Below are 26,162 nucleotides of genomic sequence, written 5' to 3' on the forward strand. Positions count from 1 at the left end.
GCTCTCCCTATGCACTCTGCACTTCCTATGCACTCTGCACTCCCTATGCACTCTGCACTCCCTATGCACTCCCTATGCACTCTGCACTCCCTCTGCACTCCCTATGCACTCTGCACTCCCTATGCACTCTGCACTCCCTATGCACTCCCTCTGCACTCTGCACTCACTCTGCACTCTGCACACCCTCTGCACTCCCTATGCACTCTGCACTCCCTATGCACTCTGCACTCCCTATGCACTCTGCACTCCCTATGCACTCTGCACTCCCTCTGCACTCCCTATGCACTCTGCACTCCCTATGCACTCTGCACTCCCTATGCACTCTGAACTCCCTATGCACTCTACACACTGCACTCCCTATGCACTCTGCACTCCCTATGCACTCTCCACTCTGCACTCCCTATGCACTATGCACTCTCCACTCCATATGCACTCTCCATGCACTCTGCCCTCCCTATGCACTCTCCTCTCCCTATGCACACACCCACCGCCGCGATGACGATCAGAAGTGGGTGGAGAGGGAAAAAATCGCGGGAACGCCCCCGAATATGGTCCGGCCTTGACGGACAGATCCGGCTCCCAATGGCTAGCCTCCATTTATGGAGCTAGCCAATGGGAGACAGAGGCGGGACTATGCCCCACACTGTAGAGACATAAGATTTCTCCTGGGCGGAGCTAGGAGCTTCGGCCCCAGGCGAAACCTAAAATGTGTTATAACATTAAAACATGTCTTCTATTTTTTTTTTTTTTGGTCTTTGCAATGCTGGCAACTTCTTCTGGGCTGTTCAAATGCTTGTTTTTATATATTTGTTTTGGTATGGGAGTACATAAACAACAGGATGGTGAATGTTGTGAAATACTACCTGAATGACAACATGAGCAGCAGACAGACGCTTGGGAAGAATCAACAGATGACAGATTCCGAAGGCAGACTGGGGTGGTGGTGTGCTAGTGTGGAGGTGATGCTCAGGTGAGGCAGAGTGATGCCGAGGCGGTGGTGCTCAGCTGGTGCTGAGTGATGTGGATTTGGTGCTGAATTTCTACTGAGGTGGGGCTGCGCTGGTAATGAGATGGAGCTGCACTGGTGTTGAGGTGGAGCTGTGCCAGTTGTGGTGCACCGATGCGGAGGTGGTGCTGTGCTGATGCTGATATGGTACTGTGTTGATGTTTAGGTGGTGCTGCGCTGGTGCTTAGTGGATGATGCTGCGCTGATGCTGAGGTAGTGCTATGCTGAGGTGGGGCCACACTGGTGCTGAGGTGGGGTTGCACTGCTGGTTGTGCACTGATGCAGAGGTGGGGCTGTGCTGATGCTGATATGGTGCTGTGTTGTTGGTTAGGTGGTGCTGCGCTAGTGCTGAGGAGTTGGAGCTGGGGTGGTGCTGCGCTGATGCTGAGCTGGTGCTGCACTGATGGTGGTGCTCTTATGATGAGGTGGTGTTGTGCTGATGTTGAGGTGGTGCTGTGGTGATGCGGAGTCATGCTGTGGTACTGCTGAGTCATTCTGAGATGGTGCCGACTCATCCTGAGGTGGTGGTGCTGCGCTGGTGGTCAGGTGATGCTGAGCTGATGCTCAGGTCGGGCTGAGTGATGCTGAGTTGGTGCTGTGCTGAGGTGATGCACTGGTGCTGTGCTGATGCTGAAGTGGTGCTGAAATGCTGTTGAGGTGGTGCTACGCAGGTGCGGAATTGGTGCTGCACTGATGATGGTGCACTGATGCAGAGGTGGGGCTGTGCTGATGCTGAGATGGTGCTGTGCTGATGTTGAGGTGGTGTGTTAGCGCTAAGGTGGTACTAGGCTTGACCTAACAAGCTGGCCATATTACCAATTATTTATTGTATATAAGAAAATCGGTACAAGTTAGAGCTGTTTAGCATATAACCAAAAAATACTTTGTTTCTAAATGGAATGATGATGCAATAAAATGGAGAATAGAAGTGTGAAATTGTGTTGATTGCACAATAAAAATATACAAACACTGAGCAGCGTTCTTGTAGTCATTGTATTTCGAAGACATCTGGTAAAAATCACCTATTCCAAGAACGTTAATTTTCTCTAGGAAAAGTTTATAAAGTATGCACTGAAAAAAACACATAAATCATTTAAAATCACGACAGTTTAATGTGATGTGTATCCTTCTTCATTTGGAGCTGCTTATGCGGTCTGCATTTCGAAGAATGTTTAACTTTTTGGTTTGCTAGTTGCTCTATTTTCTTCATTCTTTTGACTTTTGAATACACCCGTGCACTTATCGCGCCCCAATCCCCACTTCAGGGAAATGATGCAGTCACTACAAAACAAACTGGGCAGCCCTGGAAATCTGGAAAGATTCATCGGGTAAGCACTTTCTATATAGCGAGATGGCACCTGCAAACTATACCTTCATTCAGAATGCCTTTAAGAGTTGAACTGTCGTCTAGGATACCAGCGAGACACAATCACGGCTAGGTTTGACTCACTTGTGTGACCTTGGACAAATACATCCATCTCTCTACTGAGTACTTATTTTGCACATCTTCTCAAATGAGTCCCTTTTAAAAGTTACCTAGAGCCCATAATAAGTCTCCGGGGGTTTTTAAGTATTATACAACTCGCCAAAAGCGCTTTAACACCTCTGCATGCGTGGTAGGCTCTGTATAAATGCAATTAGAAATCATTATATTAAACTAGACACATTCAATATCATTTAAAGGAATGTATTAAAACTGACAATATCTGTTTTCTTGTATGACTTACTGCCCAAGGCACCGGCCGCTGCACGGAGCAGGATGAATGCTTACTGCCCCATGACTGCGTGCATCAATCCCTGCTTACAACATCCACAGAGCGCTTGCAGTCCTTCTTCTCAGAGGAAGTTCTGGCCCGCAGCGGAAGGAAAACTGGCTTCACAAAGCACAGGGACTTTATTTTCACCCCATCCCCAGGGGTGTGGGTACAGGGGAATGTGGAAGGGACTAAAAGAGGAGGTGGGTAGGAAAACAAAGTGGCCAATCACCACACTTACAAGGAGTTTTCTCCCCTTCTCCTCGTTGTTGGGGAAGGTCAAAGCCAATAAGGAGCTTGCTTATTGCCCATTGAGATGCAAGAGGGTTTACTACGAGTGCTGAGAGCGGTGTCCTATGTTGGAAGTCTAGGAGGGCACAGAGGAATCCTGCAAGCGGAACCCCTTGCATGCATTTAGGGCAAGACCGCTCCGGCACTGTGCGGCTCTGTGCATCGCACCCCAGGGCACTTTATCTTACTGCATGTTACACCTCCCGCAATGTCATTGAATGTGAGCCTAAAGCCTGAATCACAGCGTATTAGGAAAGCAGTGCACGCGTTAACGAGGATTTTCAGAAACTGATAACAGATGCTGTTCGTCAAACAGTGCTATGGGACCGCAAATTAAAAGTCAATGTATTGCATGTTTATTTCCGATGGAAGCCTTTGAAGAAACCCAATTAACAGTTTCTTTTATACATGTAGTGGAAATATGCTGATGTTTACCTGTACAAAATGTGTTCAGGTAGATGCCAGTCATGATGTTTTATTCAGCCTTCTAGGAGGCAGCGTGAAGCCCTTGTTGCTGCCGCCATTCGACTGTAGAGTGTGGTTTCGAAACGGAGTGCAGAACGGTCTCCTTTAAAGCATCGACCGGCTGCCAATTGTCTGGCATACACTGAAGCGCAGCGACTGTGAAATGGGTGTCGCGCTCTGTAAAAAAAAAAGTTCCAAAGACAGGACATACAATACCAACAAGTGGAAGAGGACAAGTCCTGGGGCGATCCATTGATGTCAGCAATTTAGAACAAGCATTTGCAATGTAACAGGTCTCGAATTTGCAAAAGAACTATTGGTGTTGTAAATTATATTGGTTTTTACTTATGCTTTTTGTTTGGAGTGAAGTGGATGTTTGTTGTTTGTAGTGCAATTAAGTGGTTTGAATTGGAATTGTTAGTTGTGCATCATACCATACTAAGCCACTGAACATTATACTACATCATATAACAAAAGATAGTACATCAACAATATGCACATCACATCATCTCAAGGAATACAACATTCCATCTCCATCACACCATCTTGCTCAAATTAAACCTTACAAAACCCTACACCCCACACAAGGGAGTAAACAGATACCTGGAAGATGAGAGGAAGAAGGAAAGAAATGACAACTTATGAAAGTTCTCCGATGGAAAGTGTAATTGTTAATCTTTTGTTAGACGGACCGGGAGGGTCGGCCGAGATTACGGGGAGAGGTCTCCAGGGAGAGCCGTCTCCAACGACTGTACAGATAAGTAACTTCCCCCCCACAGACGGACACCACTCAAGATTGAAGGTTAACGAGACTTTATATGCAATTCTTAGGTTACGTTGGTATGATACAAGGAGGTCTGGACTCAGGGGTCCCCTCGGTTCTGATCTCTGGCTGAGGAAAGGGGTAGCGGGACAGTCTTAGTTACCAATGAGTACAAAAATAGCTCTCAATCCTCGAGCTCGGCGTTCTAGATGATCGGGCCGTGGAGGAGCCAAGCAGGTCCCGAGATGGATGAAGGAAGGATGACGGTCCGCGGCGGAGCCTGCAGGTCCCGGTGAAAGATGACGGTTACAACGGTCCGCGGCCACGCCAGCAGATCCCGACGACGATGAAGGATGAAGGTTACGACGGCTGTGGCAGCGCCAACAGGCAGGACGATGGTACACAGGACAGAGCTACGGCAGCGCCAGTAGTCCGTCCAGGATGAGTTCCTCTTTACGTCTCTCGACTCCAAGATACAACTGCCTTCCTGCTCTGGAGCTGCCCCAGTTATAGGGCTGGTGTGCTTTGATGTCCGGACCCTCGCACTTGGAGGTCGGGAGGTCCGGGATGAGGGAGTCCAGACACCCAGCAGGAGGGTGGAGCCGGCGCCCGGGGAGGCGATGGGCGAGCGGCACTTGGCGGGGGAGAGCCATCGACACCTCTTTCTCCTATTGACTTGCCAAGTAGCCCGCTCACCTCCTGGGTGGAGGGTGGTGCCGGAATGTCTGAGGCCGGGCTAGGCCCAGGGTTGAGGTCGATCGGGGGCCAGGCGGCCTCGTGGTGAAGTGTCCAAGATGGCGGCCCGGGCTGGGCGCGTGGGCCGGCAGTGGATCGGACCCACGAGGTTAACATGTTCGAGGGCAGGGGTCCCTGAGGGGACGGAGGACGTGCAATGGTGGTGTGTGGTACTTGCGTGACTGGGCTCGGGCCTGGTTGAGCCGGGGGAGAGCGGCCCTTCATGTGGCCTGTCCAACATGCGTCCCCCCCAGCTGAAGGCGGGGAGAGTTACCCATCCTCTTGGGGACTCTCCTCGTCGAGGCGGAAAAACCGGGACAGGCCATCCGCGTTGGCGTGGTCTGACCCAGGCCGGTGTTCGACTGTGAAGTCCATACCTTGCAAGGAGATGGACCAGCGTAGCAATTTTGGGTTTTCCCCCCGCATATGCATCAACCACTGCAGGGGTCGGTGGTCAGTCTGTACCCGAAAGTGGGTGCCAAAAAGGTAGGGCCGGAGCTTCTTGAGGGCCCATACTACAGCGAAGGCTTCCCTCTCTATGGTGCTCCAGCGTTGCTCCCGTGGTAGGAGTCTCCGGCTGATGAAGGCCACCGGTTGATCAAGGCCTTCGGTGTTCACTTGAGACAGGACCGCCCCAATGCCCTGGTCGGAGGCGTCCGTCTGGACGACGAACTCCCGGCTGTAGTCTGGGGCCTGGAGCACAGGAGCGGAACACATGGCGGCCTTCAACTGTTCGAATGCCGCTTGACACTCTGGGGTCCAGTTCACCTTCTTGGGCTGATTCTTTGACGTGAGTTCGGTGAGAGGCCCCACTATGGTACCATAGTCTTTCACGAACCTTCGGTAGTAGCCCGTGAGGCCCAGGAAGGCTCGTACCTCGGTTTGGGTGATAGGGGGCTGCCAGTTCTGGATGGCGGCAATTTTCAGCTGTAGAGGGGCCACCAGGCCGCTTCCCACCTGGTGTCCGAGGTAGGTCACAGACCCTTGTCCAATTTGACACTTGCTGGCCTTGATCGTGAGACCAGCTCGCTGAAGGGCTTGTAGCACGGCTCGGAGGTGGTGGAGGTGCTCGGTCCAATGGTGGCTGTACACAGCGATGTCGTCTAGGTAGGCGGCGCTGAACTCTTCGAGCCCCGCCAGGACCTGATTGACGAGCCGTTGGAAAGTCGCTGGAGCATTTTTCATGCCGAAGGGCATGACCGTAAAATGATAGTGGCCATCGGGGGTGGAGAAGGCAGAACGTTCTTGTGCTCGGGGTGTAAGGCCGATCTGCCAATAACCTGCTGTCAGGTCGAAGATGCTGAGGTAGCGGGCAGCTCCCATTCGGTCGACCAGTTCATCTGCCCGGGGGATGGGATGTGCGTCCGTTCTGGTGACTTCATTCAGGCCCCGGTAGTCGATGCAGAACCGGAGTTCTGGTGTGGTTCCGGGGGCGGCTGCCTTGGGGACCAGTACGACCGGGCTGGCCCATGGACTGTCTGAGGGCTCGATGACCCCGAGCGTGAGCATCTTAGCTACTTCCGCCTGGATGCAGGCCCGTACCCGATCAGGTACGCGGTAGGCCCGGTGGCGGATAGGAGGGCTGTCTCCGGTGTCCACATCGTGCACACACCAGGAAGTGACACCTGGGGTGAGGGAGAACAGACTGGCGAACCGTGACAGGAGGGCTTGGCACTCTTGGCGTTGTTCTCTGGTGAGGGTCTCCGAGAGTCGGACCCCATCCACGGAGCCGTCTTGCTCCTGGGTCCGCAAGAGGTCGGGGAGAGGCTCGGAGTCGTCTTCAACCCCATTGTCTGTGGCCATCAGTAGGCTGAGTTCTGTTCGTGCAAAGTGGGGTTTCAGTCTGTTGGTGTGGAGGACTCGGAGTGGGTTCCGGGAGGACTCCATATCGATCAGATAGGTGGCAGGACCCTTGCGCTCGATTACCTTGAAGGGTCCCGTCCATTTGTCTTGGAGAGCGCATGGCTCCGTGGGGGACATTACCCATACCTGTTGCCCCGGCTCGAATTCAATGGATGAGGCGTTCTGGTCATACCATTTCTTCATGTCCTCTTGACTGGCCTCTAGGTTGGCTTTTGCTAGGTCTCTGAACCGCCGGGACTGGTTGCGGAGGGTGAGGAGGTACCGGAAGACATCTGGAGGGCTCTTGGCCGGAGGCATCTCCCAGCCTTCTTTGATCAGGCTGAGCGGCCCCCGCACTGGGTGCCCATATAGCAGTTCGAATGGGCTGAAGCCTAGGGACTTCTGTGGGACCTCCCGGTAGGCGAAGAGGAGGCACGGCAGCAGCACATCCCACTGGCGACGGAGGGGCTCCTCCAATCCCCCGATCATCCCTTTTAGCGTGCGATTGAACCGCTCAACAAGTCCGTTCCCTTGGGGGTGATAGGGGGTCGTGAAGCGGTAGGTGACCCCACACTGTTGCCAGAGGGACTTCATGTATTTAGAGATAAAGTTCGTGCCTCTGTCGCTGACGACTTCTCGGGGGAACCCCACACGGGAGAAGATCCCCATCAGGGCCCGGCCGACCACTGGGGCTGTCACGGTCCGGAGAGGAATAGCCTCAGGGTAGCGGGTGGCGTGGTCCACTAGTACTAGAATGAAGCGATGGCCTTGTCTTGTACGCGGGTCCAGGGGTCCCACAATGTCTATTCCGACCCTCTCAAATGGGGTCGTGACTACTGGAAAGGGTTGCAGGGGGGCCTTTAGTTTGCGGCCGCTCTTTCCACTGGCTTGGCACGTGGGGCAAGATCGGCAATGCTGGTGCACATCGTTCCTCATTTTGGGCCAGAAGAAGTGGGTCACTAGGCGACTGTAGGTTTTATCCTGTCCCAGGTGCCCTGCCAGGGGGACATCGTGGGCCAGGTTCAGCAGGAAGTCTCTAAAGCGGAGGGGCACTACTAGCACTCGGTTGGCCCCCAGCTCGGCGATTCGTTGCTCGCTGTACAACAGATCATTGTCCCAGTAGACCCAATGAGTACCGGAGGTATCCCCTGCGCTTTGGGCGAGCGCTTGTTGGCGGAGTCCCTCGAGGGAGGGACAGGTCTTCTGCTCCTGGTGAAATTGTTCTTGTGTGGGTCCCCCCTCTTGAGCCCACTGGTCAAGGTTAGCGAGTTCGGAAGGTTGAGCAAGTTCGAGGGGGATGTCATGGTCGGGGGTCTCGGCTGGGGCGACCGGAGGCGGTGGCGCCGGCCATTCTGGTTCTTCCGGGTGAGGGTTGGCACGGGCGGCCATGGACCGGGTGGTGACGCACGCCCAGTCCGGGACGCCCAACATCCCCAAGTGTTCTTTTCGCTCCACGGCTGCCCACGGGGAGCTCTCCAGGTCATTTCCGAGGAGGCAGTCCACGGGGGCGTCGTCTCGGACCGTTACCTTTAACATGCCGGAGACCCCTCCCCACTCAAAGGGGACGCAGGCCATCCGACACAGACTTTCCGAGTTGTCGGCTGATCGCACAGGGCAGAGAATGTTCGGTAGATATTGTTCTGGGGTCACCAGATGACAGCGGACGGCTGTCACACTGGCCCCGGTGTCCCGAAGGGCTTCGGCCCGTTGTCCATTGATGCTCACCCATTGGCTGTACTTCTGGGTGTTAGCGGGTAGGGGGACCCGCGGGACCATGTCTCTTCCCCCTAAGCACGCGAGAGTCATGGCGGCTGGCTCCCACTCTTGATACTCTTGCTCGTCTGTTTCTTGTTCCTCGGAGATCTGTTCTTCCCCTAGTGCCGCGGCGGCCACATGGCGGGGTTTCGGACTCTGATACTGCGGGCAGCTTGGGTCGTTTGCATAGTGGCCGACTCGTTGGCATCGGTGACATGTAACATTGGCTCTATACCCCGGTCGCGCCGGGGTGCTGCCCCGGTTGGCCGGGGGGGTGGTGCTGGTAGCGGGGGCGGCCGGAGTGTTGTCTCTTCCTCGTCCTTGGCCCCCTCCTCCTCCTCTGGGTCGGTGGTGACCATTGTTGTTCCTGTTCTGCTCGTAGGACCCATTCCGGCCCACTCTGGTGATCTCCCACCGGTCAGCTTCGGCTGCGAGCTGCCGGGGATCGGTTAACTTGCTGTCGAGGAGGTGTTGGCGTAGTTCAATGAAGCAATTGTTGGACAGGTGCTCCCATACCATCAGATTGAACAGTTGCTCGTAGGTCGTGACGTTGTTCCCTCTGATCCAGCCTTCGAAAGCTCGGCTAAAGTACGTTACATAGTCCACCCAAGTTGTACCCGGGATGCGTGTGCAGTCTCGGAACCTCTGACGGTACATCTCGGGCGTGAGGCCATAGCGGGTGAGGAGGGCCGCTTTCATATGGTCGTAGGAGGTCATCTGGTGGTCTGGGAGCTGTAACAGGGTATCGCGGCCCTCATTGAGGAATTTGCCCCATAGGCCGGCTCCCCAATCGTTTCTATCGATCCGGTGCGCAGTCATAGCGATTTCATAGGCCTTAAACCATTGCTGGATGTCGTCTTCTCGAAAATATTCTCGGACAACATCCTTGGGGATGTGTACTTTTTTCTCCGTGGTCCCTGGGGTGTGTGGTCTCTCGGGCACCCCTAACTCTTTATTCTGCTTGCGCAGGTTGATCTCGGCTAGGTTCCGTTCGTGCTCGTACGCTAGTTTCTTTTCCTCGAGCTCCCTTTGCCTCTGTTTCTCCTCTCTTTCTTCTCGGAGACGTAGGTGCTCTAAGTTTATTTTTTGCTCGGCCAACTTGAGTTCTACGTCCATCTTGAGTCGGGCCATTTCTAGTTCGTGTAGTCGGGTTTTTTCTCTTTCTTGGATCTCGTCTTGCGAGAGACTGGTTCTTTGCCCTTCAGGGGCCGTGTTGGTCTTTTTCGCGGTGCTTTGCTCAGGGGCTTCGACATCCCCGGTCTCTGCCCAAGATTCTAGGGCATGCTTAAAATCGTCCTTGGTGCTTAGTCCGGTGGTAGCGATACCTAGTTCGATGCAGAACTGCTTTAGTTCACGATGGCTGTACTCCTCTAGTTTTTCCATTTGGAACTTCTCAGTTGATCCGCTTTCTTTAGTTGACATTGTGATTCGTTGTGGGGTGAGCTACTCTCTGTACGTTATGCGGTGATTCGGATCGCGCCGCTGGCCACCAATGTTAGACGGACCGGGAGGGTCGGCCGAGATTACGGGGAGAGGTCTCCAGGGAGAGCCGTCTCCAACGACTGTACAGATAAGTAACTTCCCCCCCACAGACGGACACCACTCAAGATTGAAGGTTAACGAGACTTTATATGCAATTCTTAGGTTACGTTGGTATGATACAAGGAGGTCTGGACTCAGGGGTCCCCTCGGTTCTGATCTCTGGCTGAGGAAAGGGGTAGCGGGACAGTCTTAGTTACCAATGAGTACAAAAATAGCTCTCAATCCTCGAGCTCGGCGTTCTAGATGATCGGGCCGTGGAGGAGCCAAGCAGGTCCCGAGATGGATGAAGGAAGGATGACGGTCCGCGGCGGAGCCTGCAGGTCCCGGTGAAAGATGACGGTTACAACGGTCCGCGGCCACGCCAGCAGATCCCGACGACGATGAAGGATGAAGGTTACGACGGCTGTGGCAGCGCCAACAGGCAGGACAATGGTACACAGGACAGAGCTACGGCAGCGCCAGTAGTCCGTCCAGGATGAGTTCCTCTTTACGTCTCTCGACTCCAAGATACAACTGCCTTCCTGCTCTGGAGCTGCCCCAGTTATAGGGCTGGTGTGCTTTGATGTCCGGACCCTCGCACTTGGAGGTCGGGAGGTCCGGGATGAGGGAGTCCAGACACCCAGCAGGAGGGTGGAGCCGGCGCCCGGGGAGGCGATGGGCGAGCGGCACTTGGCGGGGGAGAGCCATCGACACCTCTTTCTCCTATTGACTTGCCAAGTAGCCCGCTCACCTCCTGGGTGGAGGGTGGTGCCGGAATGTCTGAGGCCGGGCTAGGCCCAGGGTTGAGGTCGATCGGGGGCCAGGCGGCCTCGTGGTGAAGTGTCCAAGATGGCGGCCCGGGCTGGGCGCGTGGGCCGGCAGTGGATCGGACCCACGAGGTTAACATGTTCGAGGGCAGGGGTCCCTGAGGGGACGGAGGACGTGCAATGGTGGTGTGTGGTACTTGCGTGACTGGGCTCGGGCCTGGTTGAGCCGGGGGAGAGCGGCCCTTCATGTGGCCTGTCCAACATCTTTATTTAATGAAATTCTGAGTACTACGGAATAAACATTTTATGTCTCCTTCTTGAGGAGCCTCTGGAATTTATATTTCAAGATCAGTTTTCCAGCCCCCACAGATTAGTGTGTTAGAGAATCAGTGACCGAGAGTCTGGGTAGAAAAGGGGGGAAGCTGGCTTGGCATCCCGCATTTCTGGTACTTGTGCACAGTGCCACCTCACTGCCAGAATACAAGGGTACATATAATCCATTTATCTCCGCACCACATGGAATGAGCTACCGGTGTAGTGCAGGTAAAGCACTGTTAGGATTCGACAGCAGAATTAAAATAAGCTTATAACTACACAGCTGAGGGTCACAAGGAATTCATATTCACCTACGTCTCGGCTTCACAGAGTCAGTACGCAAATCTGAGTTTTCGTCTTTCTTCCTTATACTTGTCGGTAAAGGCAATAAATACATACATTCGCCATATTGTTAGTTGCCATGCAAGTCATTGCACGTTATATTGTTGCAGTACTCATTTTCCTCCCTTTCTCAACCCAGTCCATATGGTTTATCACTTTAGCCAGGCAAGGATATCAACAGTACCAGCAGATGCCTGCTGCTAACCCCTAAATATCAGCTGTGCCGTGTTATTTTGCCTGTCGCACTAAACATTTTCACAGCGTTCATGAATTAGTTAAACATTCTTAAACGAGCACTGCAGATATTCATAGATCATTCGTAATTAACTATTAAAGTGCAGTGACTTGCCAATAAATAGTTTATTTAAGCTGTCAGATGCGGAAGGTTTCAAAGTGCTCTGACTGGTAAGGCTGGTCATGTGACCTCACTGACGTCACCTTCATATGGCCTGGGTAGGTAAGTCCTCAGCCAGCAGGCAGACACTATTTACTTTATATACTGTGAATCAGGCAGCTTGACAGCGGCAGGCCTTCACCAGAGCTAAATCTCTGCACACCATCACAGCTGGCGATAAAACACAGCGGGTGTCTGGATGATTTCAAATGCGGGACGTGTGTATATATTGACAAGAGTGCGAAAAAGAAAAGCGCCCTGAACAATATTGATGAATGTTTCCGAGAAACATAATGATTGATGATGGTTCATCTAGGTCAGCTACTGCAAAACATTAGGATCAAATTATAATTAAACCCAAAGCAAGAAACTAAACTAGTTTATGCTGCAAGACGTTTGCTAAAATGTGACGTTCCTTAATGAACTTGGCTGTAGTGAAATGTGAGGTCCTTTTCATTGCACGCAGCCACATCTGAATCCAAGCTGAGTTAGGTGGGTAGACCTGATGATAAGATGCAAGCATAACGTGCCTTTACATAGCTTCATCATTATTTGAAATTTTATTTGTTTAGGGTCTCGACTTACTAGCTTTTTTTCCAATTGTTTTCTTGACTGAACTGACACAATATTAACGAACAAGGGAGCAGGACATGTGATCACGCCGTGCGCCAGACGCGTGCATGTCTCTTTAGCACCGCGCAGTGGGAGCGTGTGAGCACGGAGAGGAGACGCCATGCGCAAGCACATGGCCTGTCCGTGCGCGCAGATGGTTTGTCTCCCTTCCGAACCCAAGTTGACAACAATAGAGGCTCGCCAAGGTGAAGCAGCTCATGTTCTGCGTTCGCTAGGCGAGACCTAAAAAAGGTGGGACAAGTAGGAACCCTTATCCAATTGTAAGCAGCATTTTTGAAGGACACTGACAATAGCCAATCAGAAGCAGGCTGTAAATACCCATGACTGAATACAGCATGTCGAGAGATAGCCCATGCGCTTCCTAAGCTCGACCTAACTGCAGAATGAAGCAACAACACTTTATTTAACTGGAGCCTTTACATAGATATTCCGCACTGGGTCTATTAGCCCCAGTTATCATTCCTCACTGCTTTTTATGTCTGAAAAACTAAGATCGGCTACAAGTCCTTCCTTAAGTCCTCCTTAAAACAGATAGTGCTAGGGCTGCATGATCGCTCTAACTCTGCTCTGACTTCCGATGGTTGGAGACAGTCATGGCCTTGGTCATAGTGGTGTGAGCTGTCCAAAATGAGGGCCCAGAAATCGTAAAGCAAGAATTCTTCATCTACAGACTGAAAAGGATGCTACTGTCTACTGACAGGAAGAGACTGCTGGATGTCCCAGAGACAAAGAGTCTTTTTATTGCCAGCATCTACATTGTAGACAGACTGTTCCCAGAGGTCAGATTTCAAGCCGATCACCATGGATTTAATGGTACATTAAAGATTTTCTTCAATCCATCTCAAAGTCCCCTGGTTCAGATTGCTTATTCTTCATCACACAATCCTGGCAAGACAAGGATAGTCATAGCACCAAAATGCAGTGATGGACGAAAAGAACAGACTACCTAAAACCCTGCAAAGTGATGCATGTGTTGTCTCCATATGTGGTGCCAATGTTTTGAATCCCATTTGTTTCAATTGCAAAGTTACAGAATGCTCAAAATTGGTGCCACCATGAAAATGTAACAGCACTGCTATACATATTTAAGTATTAGTATTTTCATTTTAAACTGCTATTGTGTTCACTGCACTATTTTACACGTGAAATGGACTTTGACATGGCTAGCCTACATTAAGTAAATCATCTGGCTTACGATTAGATTACATTAGATAAGGGCATTTATTTTATAGCGCAAAATACACCCAGAAGGTATCTTGGTGCTATTTTATATTGCCAGCAGGAGAGGTGATAGTGAGTAGTCTGGATATCCAAATGATGCTTCAGTACCCTTGGTGCACAGTTATTTTTTGGTAGCTTTCTTTACTTAGCCGGGGGTCCAGATATAAACCCAGAAAAGGAGGTGGTGAGTTCCTTCAGACAGCCCTATCTCCTTATGCTCTAAAACTTGCAAGTACCGATATCGAGTTTCCAATGCATCCTAAACCATCACAACGGTACCACCACTTTCAGTGGTCTCGTATCAAATTATGGAAGGTAAACTTTGTGTTTTATATTCTTCCCGAGTGCCATGCTCCTCCTTACACTCTAGCAAGTCTCCCAACAGTTTCACCATTGTTGTCTCAAAAGATTTTGCAGCAGTCAATACAGTGGTTTCCAACACGCTCAATGCCACCACCATCCGCAGTTTGCCTAGAGTCTGATGTTGGATAGCTTGTCTCATAATACTATTTATATCACAATTCTTGAAGACTTGAATGCAAGTTTTTGACAGCTGACTTGATCTCTGTATTTTGCTCCTCTAATTGCTGTATCTTGTCGGCATGCTTTCGAGTGGTAGCTCCATTCTTAGGACCACGGCTGCCATCTCTGCAGACGTCTTCTCCTCTGTCCTAACCACAGCTTGAGTATGATCAGTTTTCAGGTGCAGATTGACATGCAGGACATTGTTTTAACACAGCAGGAAGCCTATTCCCTCTTAGCTCGATAAGGGCCTTCAATAAGACCATCATTGTTTCTTTTTTCCTTCCACTGTTAACCTGCATGCACCTTGAAGAATTACGCTTTACTTGTCCTTTTCTCAGCCATCGTGATCTGAGCTGCTATATGTCAGGAAGTCCAACCTTGGACTTTGGTAGTTGAGGTCCCACCATCGTTCAGAGCTCCAATGACTGAGTCACCTCCAAGAAATGTCCTCCTTCTTATACCTGCAGGCCAGTAGGCTACCCCCATGGTTTGCTTAGTGGCTCAGAGACACAAGCAAATATAGGATGTCAGCATGCCCCTGATCTCACTGGGATCTTCTGTACCTACCCTGCTATTACCCGCTCTTCTATGCAGGTCACCCAGCCTCAACCTCCCAAATCCCTCATTCAGCTTGTCTGTGCACAGAGTAGAGCGCTTACAATAAACAGATGTCTACTCTCCAGTGGGTCACAGTTACTCATTGGTGCTACTCCTGGCCCCTTGTGCAAAACTGTGACCAAGGAAATCTGGGTTCGCCCTGCTGATCAGTTTAGCACATCACACCTGAATCTGTTACTCCAGCTGAGTGCGGGTGAGGAGGTGCCACAAGTCGTATCCTAGAGCCCCCCTCTGCAATTGCCCAACCTCCCTTTTCACCCAACACTGATTTCATGAGACAGACCGGGAGTCGTTGGACTTCAAGACATTCTGGATCAGCCAACTGGTTTAAATCTTGAAGAACCAAGCGAAGCAACATGGCCAAGAAGGCCACAAAGATGGGATTTTGACTCTGAAGTCAGATTAATTAAGGTTTACCTGTGGCTACAGAGCCAAATGTAATTGTATATTATACTCACCTGCGCATAGATGTGAGCGCCAGAGAAGGTGGCCCTTTCACTTGTGTGTTATTATAAAGTTGTTGACAGATGATGCAACTCATGTACTTGCATCCCAAAGTGGCATGTATCACTAGCTCAAACCATGCACTCTGGGTTAGATATGGTGTGCAATTATAAACTGTCTAGGGTGGATATTGTTTAAAGGGAATGCCAATGCAAAGCTGGCTTCGGTTTTCATTTATGTAGACAAAGGCTTTGAGGAATAATGGCGAACTTTAAATGGCAGTATGTGGACTCATGTTATTTCTTTCTCCAGGTGCACTACAATGTTGGCAAAAATTTGGCAGATAAAGGCAACCAAACAGCTGCAATCAAATATTACAGAGAAGCCGTAAGGTAATTCTTTACTTCAACGATCATGAGTGTCTATAAAGACCTTGAATGACTGGACCGATTTTTTCTCTTTTTATGGAGTTAGTAATGCTCAAACATTTGTTAATTTTTCTTTATCTTAAATGTGTATTTAGTAAACTGAAATACTGACTCCACCACTGGCTATATATAGGCAGGCAAGTCTACGTACATATCAAAACCCATCTCTTCCAATAATTTTTTTCCTCTCTCCGCATCTCTTTCTTTCTGCATTCTGTCTGCTTGCAGCGCCGGGACGCCCCTTGGCTGGGGCAGCCGCGCGCTATACAAATCACCATAACATTAACATTATCCCATTGTATACCACATGCAGGGCTAAGTCTGTTGTTTATTCGCACCCTTTCCTCCTTGTAACTTCATAGTTCATTTTATAACCCCTTGCTCTGTTAAAGAGAAAAATTGATTCTTGCAAAAGTTTTCTGAACTTCTGTGCAAGGAAGAGGTGGTTTGTCGGCGGTCCAGATAAGAGAGAAATAGTCAGGCAGAGCTCCAACATGCCATGGTTAAATCAGTTCTTTAAGTGGCCAGTTGTGGAGACGGGTCCCTACCGGGCTCTCTATTTTTACCTTCTGGGTGGGGAGGTGAAGCTTAACTCTGCAATAATACCATACGTCACTGCTTTTGATGTACTTTCAAAGAGACTAATTTTTCACTGGTGCTCATTTTTAACATGAGCACCAATTTCATCACACAAGGATATATTCATGTTTTGATTCACAGGATGTTGGGCGGATGTGAGGCTCGAACCTGCATTCTCAGCTCGAAGTCGGCAGCTCTAGCCTTAGCCACAACCTCTCCCACAAGGACCGAAGCATTTTCAATATAAGTTACAACAAAATCATAGTTGATGCTTATTTATCTTATGTAACTTACAACCATTGACCAAGCCAATAGTCCTGGCTTGTTGTAGGTGTAATGTTACTTGTTGTATTTTATATCTGGATGAATCACAGCAAGATACCAGTGGAACAGCACACTTTGCTAAGTACAAACTTTTAGCTTAAGTGTTTTATGCCACGCCCTTAATTACATCGGCCACACCCTCCAGGACAGACCCCCCAGATTTTTCATCCCACTTAAAGCCCTGGGTTAAATCACTCTCATAAGTGAACATCTAAATAGTCTGCCTTCAGGTGGTGAAGGCTTGTTTACCCCCACCCTGACTTTCCCACTAGTCCAGAAGTGCGCTGCTTCCTTGTGGACTTATACTTGTTCCTTCACTTTTTCTGACTGTCTCGAGTCTTGGTGAGTAGCAGTTTCTGTGTAGCAAATCTTTGTTCACTAGCCTCTTTCATTTTCCCTGCATTATTGTTTGCCATATTCTCTTTCCTGTTACGGGAAAGGGAAATTGATTCTATGTCAGGACCGGAGGCTTCAGATTATGCTATATCTTCCTTCGCTTTATTAACATAAAGGAACCACAGCAGCTTAGGAAAAGATATAATAAGAACGAAAAATGCTTTAAACATAAAGCATTGGCGTAATGTTCAACAAAAAATCAACAACAACTCCCAAGAGTCTCTTTGTTATAATCATAGTCCACAGTCCTTCGTCACTGTCCATCATCCCTATATAACCGGACTTTCCATCATCTTCCTCCTCTTTCTTCGCTGCTCCCGCAGCCAGATAAGTGTTTTCTATTTTGTCTTCTTTTATTGTGATTGATTGTCTTGCGGTCTTTGGGGACTCCTTGCATGGTTTATTTCCTTTCAGAGTCCCCTAGTTGCGGGAACGTTCTATCGTTCCTACGCGACTTTATTCCCACTTGTGTGCGGTGTGTACATAGACCGCAAGGGGGCGGCCTGTCGCCTCGCCGACCCTCCGGCGCGCCTCCGCAGTACGAGGAGCCGCGCCGTGGGGTCTGCTTGCGCGGGGGCCGACCCTCGCGTACCCCTCTGACACCTGGTGATCCGGGTCTGTACTTTCACAAATTTGACGCCCTTTGGGGTCTGTATGGCGGTTTTGACCGCGTGAATCGCCTTCGGGCGAGATCTGTGCACCTGTTTAATCGTGTGTGGCCTAGCGCGCTTGAGGGGTACGTCGACCCGGTCCCGGCGAGGAGGGTCTGCGCGCTTGGGGGTTGGTGCAGCCCACCTGCCACGTCAGCTGGCCCAAAACGTGATCGCAGCCGCTGGGCCTGCCCACATTCGAGAACTTTCTCGGTTGCCGCCCTCTTGGGTGCCCCGCATTTGCCCTTGGTTCCGAGATGGAAGGGGAGTACGATGAGGAGGCCTGCCCCTATCTGCAGGATGATGAGTTTTATCAGGCGGTGGACAACTCCATCTATCGTTGTGTGACGGAGGTGGTAGGGCCCATGGAGGACCGCCTTTCGGCCCGCATCGTGGAGGAGTGTGCCAAGCTGGCAGCGGCGCAGGTGCCGCCGTCCCCCGACCTCCCGGGGACGTCCGGCGGGTTGCCGCCCGCTCCGAAGAGACCCCGGGGTGAGGGGCCTTCATCGGAGGCCCAAGGCGTGGATAAGGGCGCTTTCGAGCGTCTTCGTGACGCCTTCCTGGCCAAGGCGACGGCGGTGCCTCCGACGCCCTTGGTGGACCCTGGCACTTCGGGCGGCCTGTCGACGGCGCCCGCCTCCCCGATCTACGACTCTCCGGACACGGATGACGACGGGGAGTCGACCCGGTCTTGGCTCCCGGCGCCTTCGGGAAAGGAGATGCCCCGAGATGAGTCGGGCATGCTGGACCCGGACGAGATCGTCCACCCCCGCTCCGCGGCCTGGGCCCCGGGGGAGACGGTGGCGAAGTTTGTCGCGGGCAGGCTGCGCAAGCCCCTGGAGAAGGAGGCGAGGGGTTGCCTGCGCGGGGAATGCCCTCGGCCTACTTTGGAGGGGAAAGTGGCCATGACACCAGAATTGGACCCCAAGATGGCCACCTTCCTGGCGAAATTCATGAAGGACCCCAGGAAGGGGATCGATCGGTCCTGGCGGGCCTGCCAGGACAAGCTGTTGGATGCGGTCGGGCCCGCCACGAAGATCCTCGATATGGCGGAGGAGGCTCGAGCGAATGGCACCGCCATTTCACCGGAGGTGCTCTCCAACTGGGCCCAGAGGGTGATCGTCTTCTTGGGCAACGCCAACTGTGCCCTGTCCACGGAGCGGCGGCGGTCGCTCCTTATCAAGCTGGACCCGAAGCTGGGGGACCTGGCCTCGTCGGAGGCAGGTGCCGTGGCCCAGGGTGGCCTCTTCGGTGAGCCGTTCATCCGCGAGCTTGGAAAGTTCGTGAACACGTTCACGTCGCTGGACAAGGCCCAGTCCAGCATCAAGAGGGTGTTCCACCAGCGTTTTTCTGGAGGGGCCGGTCGCGGCAGGGGCCGCGCGATCGGCCGTGGTCAGCAGACCAACAACCGTGGACAAGGCTCCGGAAGAGGTCAGTACCAGACCTCGGCCAACTACACCAATTTCTACCCCACGAGGGGACAGCGCTATGGTGGCAGAGGATTCCAAAAGAAGTCCGGACAAGGAAATGCCCCCGGTAAGTGTACTTTGCTTGGATCAAGTCCCGATTGGGGGGCGGCTGGCAAGCTTTTACGGGGAGTGGGAGTTGCTCACTGCCGATGCTTGGGTTTTGCAAACTGTGAGAGGTTTCCATATAGAGTTTCACGACCAGCCAACTCAGGTGAGGCCACCGCGCCCGATGGTTTTCTCAGACTCCGACGCGCGATTGATAGACGGGGAGGTCTCAGACTTGCTGCGCAAGGGAGCCATCCGCCTATCAACGCGCCACCCACACGGGTTCCTCAGCAACGTCTTCTTGGTAGACAAGACGGATGGGGGCAAGAGGCCTGTGATCAATCTCAAGGAATTCAATGGGTGGTTGGTCTACCGTCACTTCAAGATGGAGGGGATCCACCTCCTTCGAGACGTGCTCCTCCCTCGGGATTGGATGGTGCGACTGGATCTCAAGGATGCCTACTTGGTCGTTCCCATCCACCCCCCTCATCGTCGTTTCCTACAATTCCTGTGGGACGGCAAGGTGTTCGAATTCACCGCCCTGCTGTTCGGCCTTTCTTCGGCCCCGTGCTTCACGAAGGTCCTTCACCCGGTAGTGGAGTTTCTCAGAAGCCAGGGGGTCCGTATGATAGTATACTTAGACGACATCCTCCTCATGGGGCAGTGCCCGCAGGTGCTGTCAGGACAGCTGCGTCAAGCTGTCGGCCTGCTTCAGAGACTGGGGTTCGTCGTCAACGGCTCCAAGTCGGTCTTGGTTCCCACTCAGCAGATCACCTTTTTAGGTTTCGTGGTGGACTCGGTTCAGGCGGTCCTGAGCCTACCGGGTCGGAAAGTTGCAAAGATACGACACCTGCTTCGGCAGACGATCGCGAGGGATCGTACGTCTCTGCGCCATGTCGCCAAGGTGGTGGGTCTTCTATCGTCTTCCATCCAGGCGATTTTCCCAGGCCCGCTGCACTACAGGGCTCTTCAGCGCCTGAAAGCGCAGCATTTGCGCCGTGGGATGTGTTACGATCAGTGGGTTCCCCTCACGGACGAAGTGAAGGAGGAGATGTCATGGTGGCTGTCTCACATGGAGGCATGGAATGGGCGAGCGATCTTCGGGTCGGCTCCGGACTTGATCATAGAGTCCGACGCCAGCAGGTCGGGCTGGGGCGCCCGGTGCGGGGATTTTTCCACCGGCGGCGCCTGGTCGTCAGAAGAACAACAATTGCATATCAATTGTTTGGAGCTCCTTGCGGGCTCCTTCGCGGTTCGCTGTTGGACCAAAGATTCGGTCAAGGCTTGTGTCCTGCTACGGATAGACAATATTTCGGCGGTCCGATATGTGAACCACCTGGGAGGTCCTCGGTCCCGCGCCTTGGCGGATTTAGCGAAGGACTTCTGGGATTATTGCCTGTCTCGTCACATTGCGGTGACGGCGGAGTATCTGCCGGGCCAGTCCAATCAAGTAGCGGATTGGCACTCTCGACATCTCAGGGATGCCAGCCAGTGGAAACTGGATCCGGGAGTCTTCCGGTGGCTACACTCCCTTTGGGGCCCCTTCTCGGTGGACCTCTTCGCGTCCCGTCTCGACCACCAGCTGCCGCGGTTTTACAGCTGGAGGCCGGACCCTCTGGCGGAGGCCACGGACGCGTTCTTACAGGATTGGAGTCGGGAACAGCCGTTTGCGTTTCCCCCGTTCTCCATGATCATGCGAACGGCGGCTCAAATACGCCGCCAGGGTGCGGACCTGGTGTTGGTTGCACCGCTGTGGAGGTCTCAAGTATGGTTTCCGGTTCTTCTGGAACTTTCCTGGGATTTTCCAATCCTACTCCCCCTGTTTCCTCTGCTCCTGACGAGCCCGGATCAGGAACCTCACCCTCTCGTCGTGCAGAACACTCTCCGCCTCGTGGCGTGGAGGCTCTCAGGAGACGCTGGACGCTCCCGGGCCTTTCGGGGTCAGCTGAGCACTTGCTCTCCAAAGCATGGGCCGATAGTACGACGAAGCGTTACAGATCCGCTTGGCTTAAGTGGATGCGTTGGTGTTTACGAAGGGATTTGGATCCCATGGTCGCCGGCCTTGTTCCCGTGCTGAATTTCCTGGCTCATTTGGCCGACAAGGGTTTAGCGTATAGGACGATCAATGCTATCCGGTCGGCGATTTCTGCGGGCCATGATAACATCGATGGCCATCCGGTAGGGGAACACCCTTTTGTGTGCCGGCTTCTGCGGGCGGTTCGCCTCGCACTGCCGCCAGAACCCAGGTACTCCGTCCTTTGGGACGTCAATTTGGTTCTGAATCTGTTCCTGTCGTGGCCAGCGAATTCTTATCTGTCTCTTAAGGAGCTCTCGGCGAAATTAGCCATGTTGTTATGTCTGGTCTCTTGTAGGCGCGTCTCGGACGTGCGCGCGCTGGATGTTTCTGCACGCATTTTTTCCCCGGATGGGGTTACTTTTACGGTGGGCCGACGCACTAAGACGTCGTCGCGTTCCATTTCTTATCCAGCTTTTACTGACACTCCTAAGTTGTGTGTCGTGCAATGCCTCAAAGCATATGAGGACCTGACCTTGGATCTGCGCCCTCCGGGCGAGCGTCAGTTGTTGATTGTCCTGCGGAAGCCACACAAAGCTGTCTCCTCCCCCACTATTGCTCGGTGGGTGCGGTGGGTCATGCAGGAAGCGGGCATCAATACTTCTCTCTTTGGAGCACACTCCGCCAGGGGGGCCATGGCCTCTAAGGCATTCTCGGTGGGTGCTCGTCTGGAGGACCTTATGCGAGCGGCGGACTGGTCCTCGGATTCCACCTTCAAGAGGTTTTATTTTAAGCCGGTGGTGGATTTAGCTCAGTTGGTGGTAAGTAAGCTTTAAACTAGCATAATCTGAAGCCTCCGGTCCTGACATAGAATCGAAATTTGCCTAGCTTACGTAACGGTAAGTTTCAATTCTATTAAGGACACGGAGGCGAGGATTATCCCACCCGGACTACAGTGGTGTCTCTACCCACCCGTATGGCAGTAAGTAAAGCGTTTTCCTTTACGTTGTCAGTGCTGTGTTGTTCACTGAATGCTCCTCGCCTTGTTGTCGCATTTTCCTGGGCCACCTCGCTGATACTGTTCCTTTTTTGACAGGCAACGACGGTGCTAAACAGGACCAATGAGGCTTAAGCGTGATCTACGCGAAGAAAGAGGAGGAAGATGATGGAAAGTCCGGTTATATAGGGATGATGGACAGTGACGAAGGACTGTGGACTATGATTATAACAAAGAGACTCTTGGGAGTTGTTGTTGATTTTTTGTTGAACATTACGCCAATGCTTTATGTTTAAAGCATTTTTCGTTCTTATTATATCTTTTCCTAAGCTGCTGTGGTTCCTTTATGTTAATAAAGCGAAGGAAGATATAGCATAATCCTCGCCTCCGTGTCCTTAATAGAATTGAAACTTACCGTTACGTAAGCTAGGCAAATTTCGATTCAATGTTTACAACTTTTCAGCTCAAAACCCTCTGTATTGTAACCTTGTGTCTCATTCACCCTTCTGGGACTATCTTTGGACATATAGAACACTTCCCAGTATGTACCATAGTTGTTTTCCACTGTTTTCATCATAGACCTTCTCGTTTCCAACATGGGCACATGAGCCCCTGTGGTGGAGAGTACTACACTGGCTATGGCTGCACCCCTTCCATTGCTTTTGTTGGTTCTTCAATCATCTGCCACTTCACATAAAGATAAACGCCACCTTCAGTTCTTTCTTCCATCTGACTAGTTCAGAATCTCCTTTTACCATGAATCACAGGTGGCTGGAGACTTTTGCCCATTTTTTGATGACTGGATCACATAATGTTGTGTCTGCTTCCCGTTAACCTATAGTTTGGACACTTGCTGAGCTGACTTTCCATTGGAATTTTCTTTCCTTATTTGCTGGCTACCGGCACTCTGGCCACTAAAAGCGGCTCCTGTCTGCAGCTTGCTGTTTCACCACTCCTTTCTTCCCATTCACCCCCTGAACTGCACATGCAGAGCAGCAGACTCGTCATTCTCTTTGTCAGAGGGATAGTCATCTGCTGCTTGCTCCACGTGATAACCATTTTAGCAGAGGTCTCCTCATTTTCTCTGCTTGTCGGATCCCCTTCCACACAGTTTTATTTTTTGTGGCGGTAGCCATTCCAGCAAAACTCAGGTCCTCTCTGTAGAACACTGACTCGGCAGTAGACACCTAGCTGCTCAAAGCAATGCAGTCCACTTTGACATGGCCCAAATTTCTATTGTTTCACTTAAGAAAAAACAAACACAGGTTCAATGGTGTCCATGTGGCAAATATCTTATGGGACGTCCTATCATGAGCTCTAAATTAGAGGGTGCAAGTTAAGGGTGCATAGCTGCTATAACTGCGAGATTTCATTAGAATGTAGGGTTTGTATCGTAGACACTGTTTCCCAACAAGTCTGTCATTATTTGGTTACGTCATCTGACTGTTTCCAAACTTATTCGTGGGCTTTGAGTAGCCAGTTGTTGTATTCACAGATTCACTGCTCTTGGCCTTTATCCATACTCAACATGTACTGAGTGTGGTCTGCAGCCCCACCCTGCTTTCAGGCACTTTCTAGTTTGAACCTTCTTCACATGATGTGCCTAAATATGTAATGTTTTTGAATCTTTCCTTTTACCTGTGCCACTGTAAAACCAATACAGAAGTAGGATTTGTTTGAGTGTGAGAAGAAAGAATATCCTCTTTGCATGCAGTGGGTTATTTGCCATAACTCAATAAGACCAAAGTAACACTTAGTGTTGAGTAATGGAATTGACGATCTACCCAGCGCCCAGACTGACTCTTTAACGCCGTCAAGTTCCCCATCCGCTGTGGACTCGTGTGCCAAAATGGAAGAACCCAGTTTAAAGCGAGGGGCTGCCCTCAAAAACATATAACAATATGCGAGAAATGGTGGGGCTTATCCTAATGTATGTCATATTTGCTGAGCTGGTTAACATGGGGATAGTAAATAGTACAACATTGCTGTCTGTTGGGTTTTGCCTTTTCAATAAATTCAATAACATTTGGTTTATATGAAAAAAAGTTCCTCATGTTTGTTGTTAAGACATGTGGCCAAGATTTCCTTTATCTCTGTAGGAAAATGTATCAATGACCGCATTTGCAGCTTAAACATTGAACAATAGTTATCATTCCCTTATAGGGATCTCGCCACTCTAATACAGCTTGCTACGAGATCACAAGTATTATCTCCACCCCTAAATGGACAGCTGCACTTACCCATACCTGGAGTTTGCTGTGTGCACCTTTCTTCTTTTCATATAGGATCTGTGATATTTGGCCACTCTGCTTATGCACTTTACATTGCAAGATAACAATACATATTCGATCACTGACCTCTCTCCTACTGGTTCTTATATACCATGTCCTTGTGTTTTGTCTAAGCCCAGTGTTTCCTTGAACCATAATAACTGCCCTCCAGTGTTGCCATGTCAGCCTTCAGCTACGTAATTGAAAGTATGCAAACATGTGCCTAAGTCCAGTCTCCCCAAACAATTTGAACAATCTACAATTATTACCAATTCCTCGTAGATTCTAGATGAGCTCAATCCCATCCCAGTCTCCACCAGTCGGAGTTCCGGGCTGTACTTACCAGTAAATCTTTGCTGTAGTGTTGACGAATTAAAAAATAGAAAGGATGTGGTGGCCTCCACTTTGTCTTACCCCGATGTTTGGGATGCCCTTTTCCTGTAAGCCTATGTTAAGAAGAAAAATGGTTAAGATCACATTAAGATTATTAAACTGAATTTGGGTTTCATTACTAGGTATTAGTGGCCCTGCTCAGCTTGCACACTACTGCCAGGTATCTATCTGACAATTAGCTAAATTTCAGAACTAAGGGGTGTAGTCAGGAGTAAGCATGGGCGGAAAATCCGTTCCGCTCGCGGATTTTGCGGATTTTCGGTAAATTCGCAATCCGCAAACTCCCGCGAATTTACCGCAAATCCGCGAGCGGCGGATTTTTCCGGGGGCAAAAGTTCAAGCCTGCCCTGTTGTAACTATTTTAGGATGGCACCGGCAAGCTGCCAGCGCCATCCTAAAATAGTTACTAAGTTAGCTTCAACAGGAAGCTCTAATAGATCAAATAAAGCAGGTGCTCGATACTGCTTTATTTTATCTATTAGAGCTTCCTGTTGAAGCTAATTTAGTAAGTATTTTAGGATGGCGCTGGCAGCTTGCCGGCGCCATCCTAAAATATTTACAAATGCCCTTCCTGTGACCCTTCCTGTGGAGCTTTTTCTCTTCATCCGCTGAACTGATCTTTCTCTGACCTTTTATGCACACAAGAGGCATGTGAACTTGCATGGAAGCCCCGCACGTTTGGCCCCGCGCACACACTCGCGGTTTGCACCGTCTTCCCGCCATTCACCCACTATGATGGACAGCTCACTCAAGGGACCCCTGCGCCCTTCGGGGCGATTGCATAGTAACACACACATGGTCGCTCGAACTAGTTGATGCTCAAATTCAGTGACTAATTCATTAGCCCAAAAACAATCATGAGCGTCTTCGAGGCTGGGCAGGTGTGCCTCTTCCCAAATCTACCGTGGAAAGTCAGCTGTGATGCTGGGTAGAGGCCTTTGCATCCTTGACTTTCATGAGCGCAATCCCCGTGCTGTTCCTGTGACCAGGAGCTTCTTTCTCTTCATATTATTGTGTTTGCACGGGTTGCTGCAAGTTCGCACGCGTTTTGTACAATTTCGCAATTTGCGAAATTGTACAAAACCCTCGCGAACTTGCAGAAACCCGTGCGAACATAAAAAAAAAAAAACGCGAGAATTCGCGGATTTTGCGGATTGCGAGTTCGCAAATCCACAAAATCCGCGAACGCGAGATACGCAAAATTCG

The 26,162-nt window shown here is 51.0% G+C and overlaps 1 protein-coding gene across 1 annotated transcript in view; it reads left to right on the plus strand.

Annotated features, from left to right (window-relative positions):
• Nucleotides 1–26,162, plus strand: part of TMTC4 (transmembrane O-mannosyltransferase targeting cadherins 4) — a 996,962-nt gene that overhangs the window by 656,171 nt on the left and 314,629 nt on the right. The window contains exon 12 of the mRNA XM_086934371.1: nucleotides 15,704–15,783. Within this exon, the coding sequence (XP_086790497.1) occupies nucleotides 15,704–15,783 (80 nt within the window). The remainder of the gene's footprint in view (nucleotides 1–15,703; nucleotides 15,784–26,162) is intronic.

The sequence above is a fragment of the Lissotriton vulgaris genome, chromosome 8 (genome assembly GCF_964263255.1).
Source record: "Lissotriton vulgaris chromosome 8, aLisVul1.2, whole genome shotgun sequence".
NCBI classification, from domain to species: domain Eukaryota; kingdom Metazoa; phylum Chordata; class Amphibia; order Caudata; family Salamandridae; genus Lissotriton; species Lissotriton vulgaris.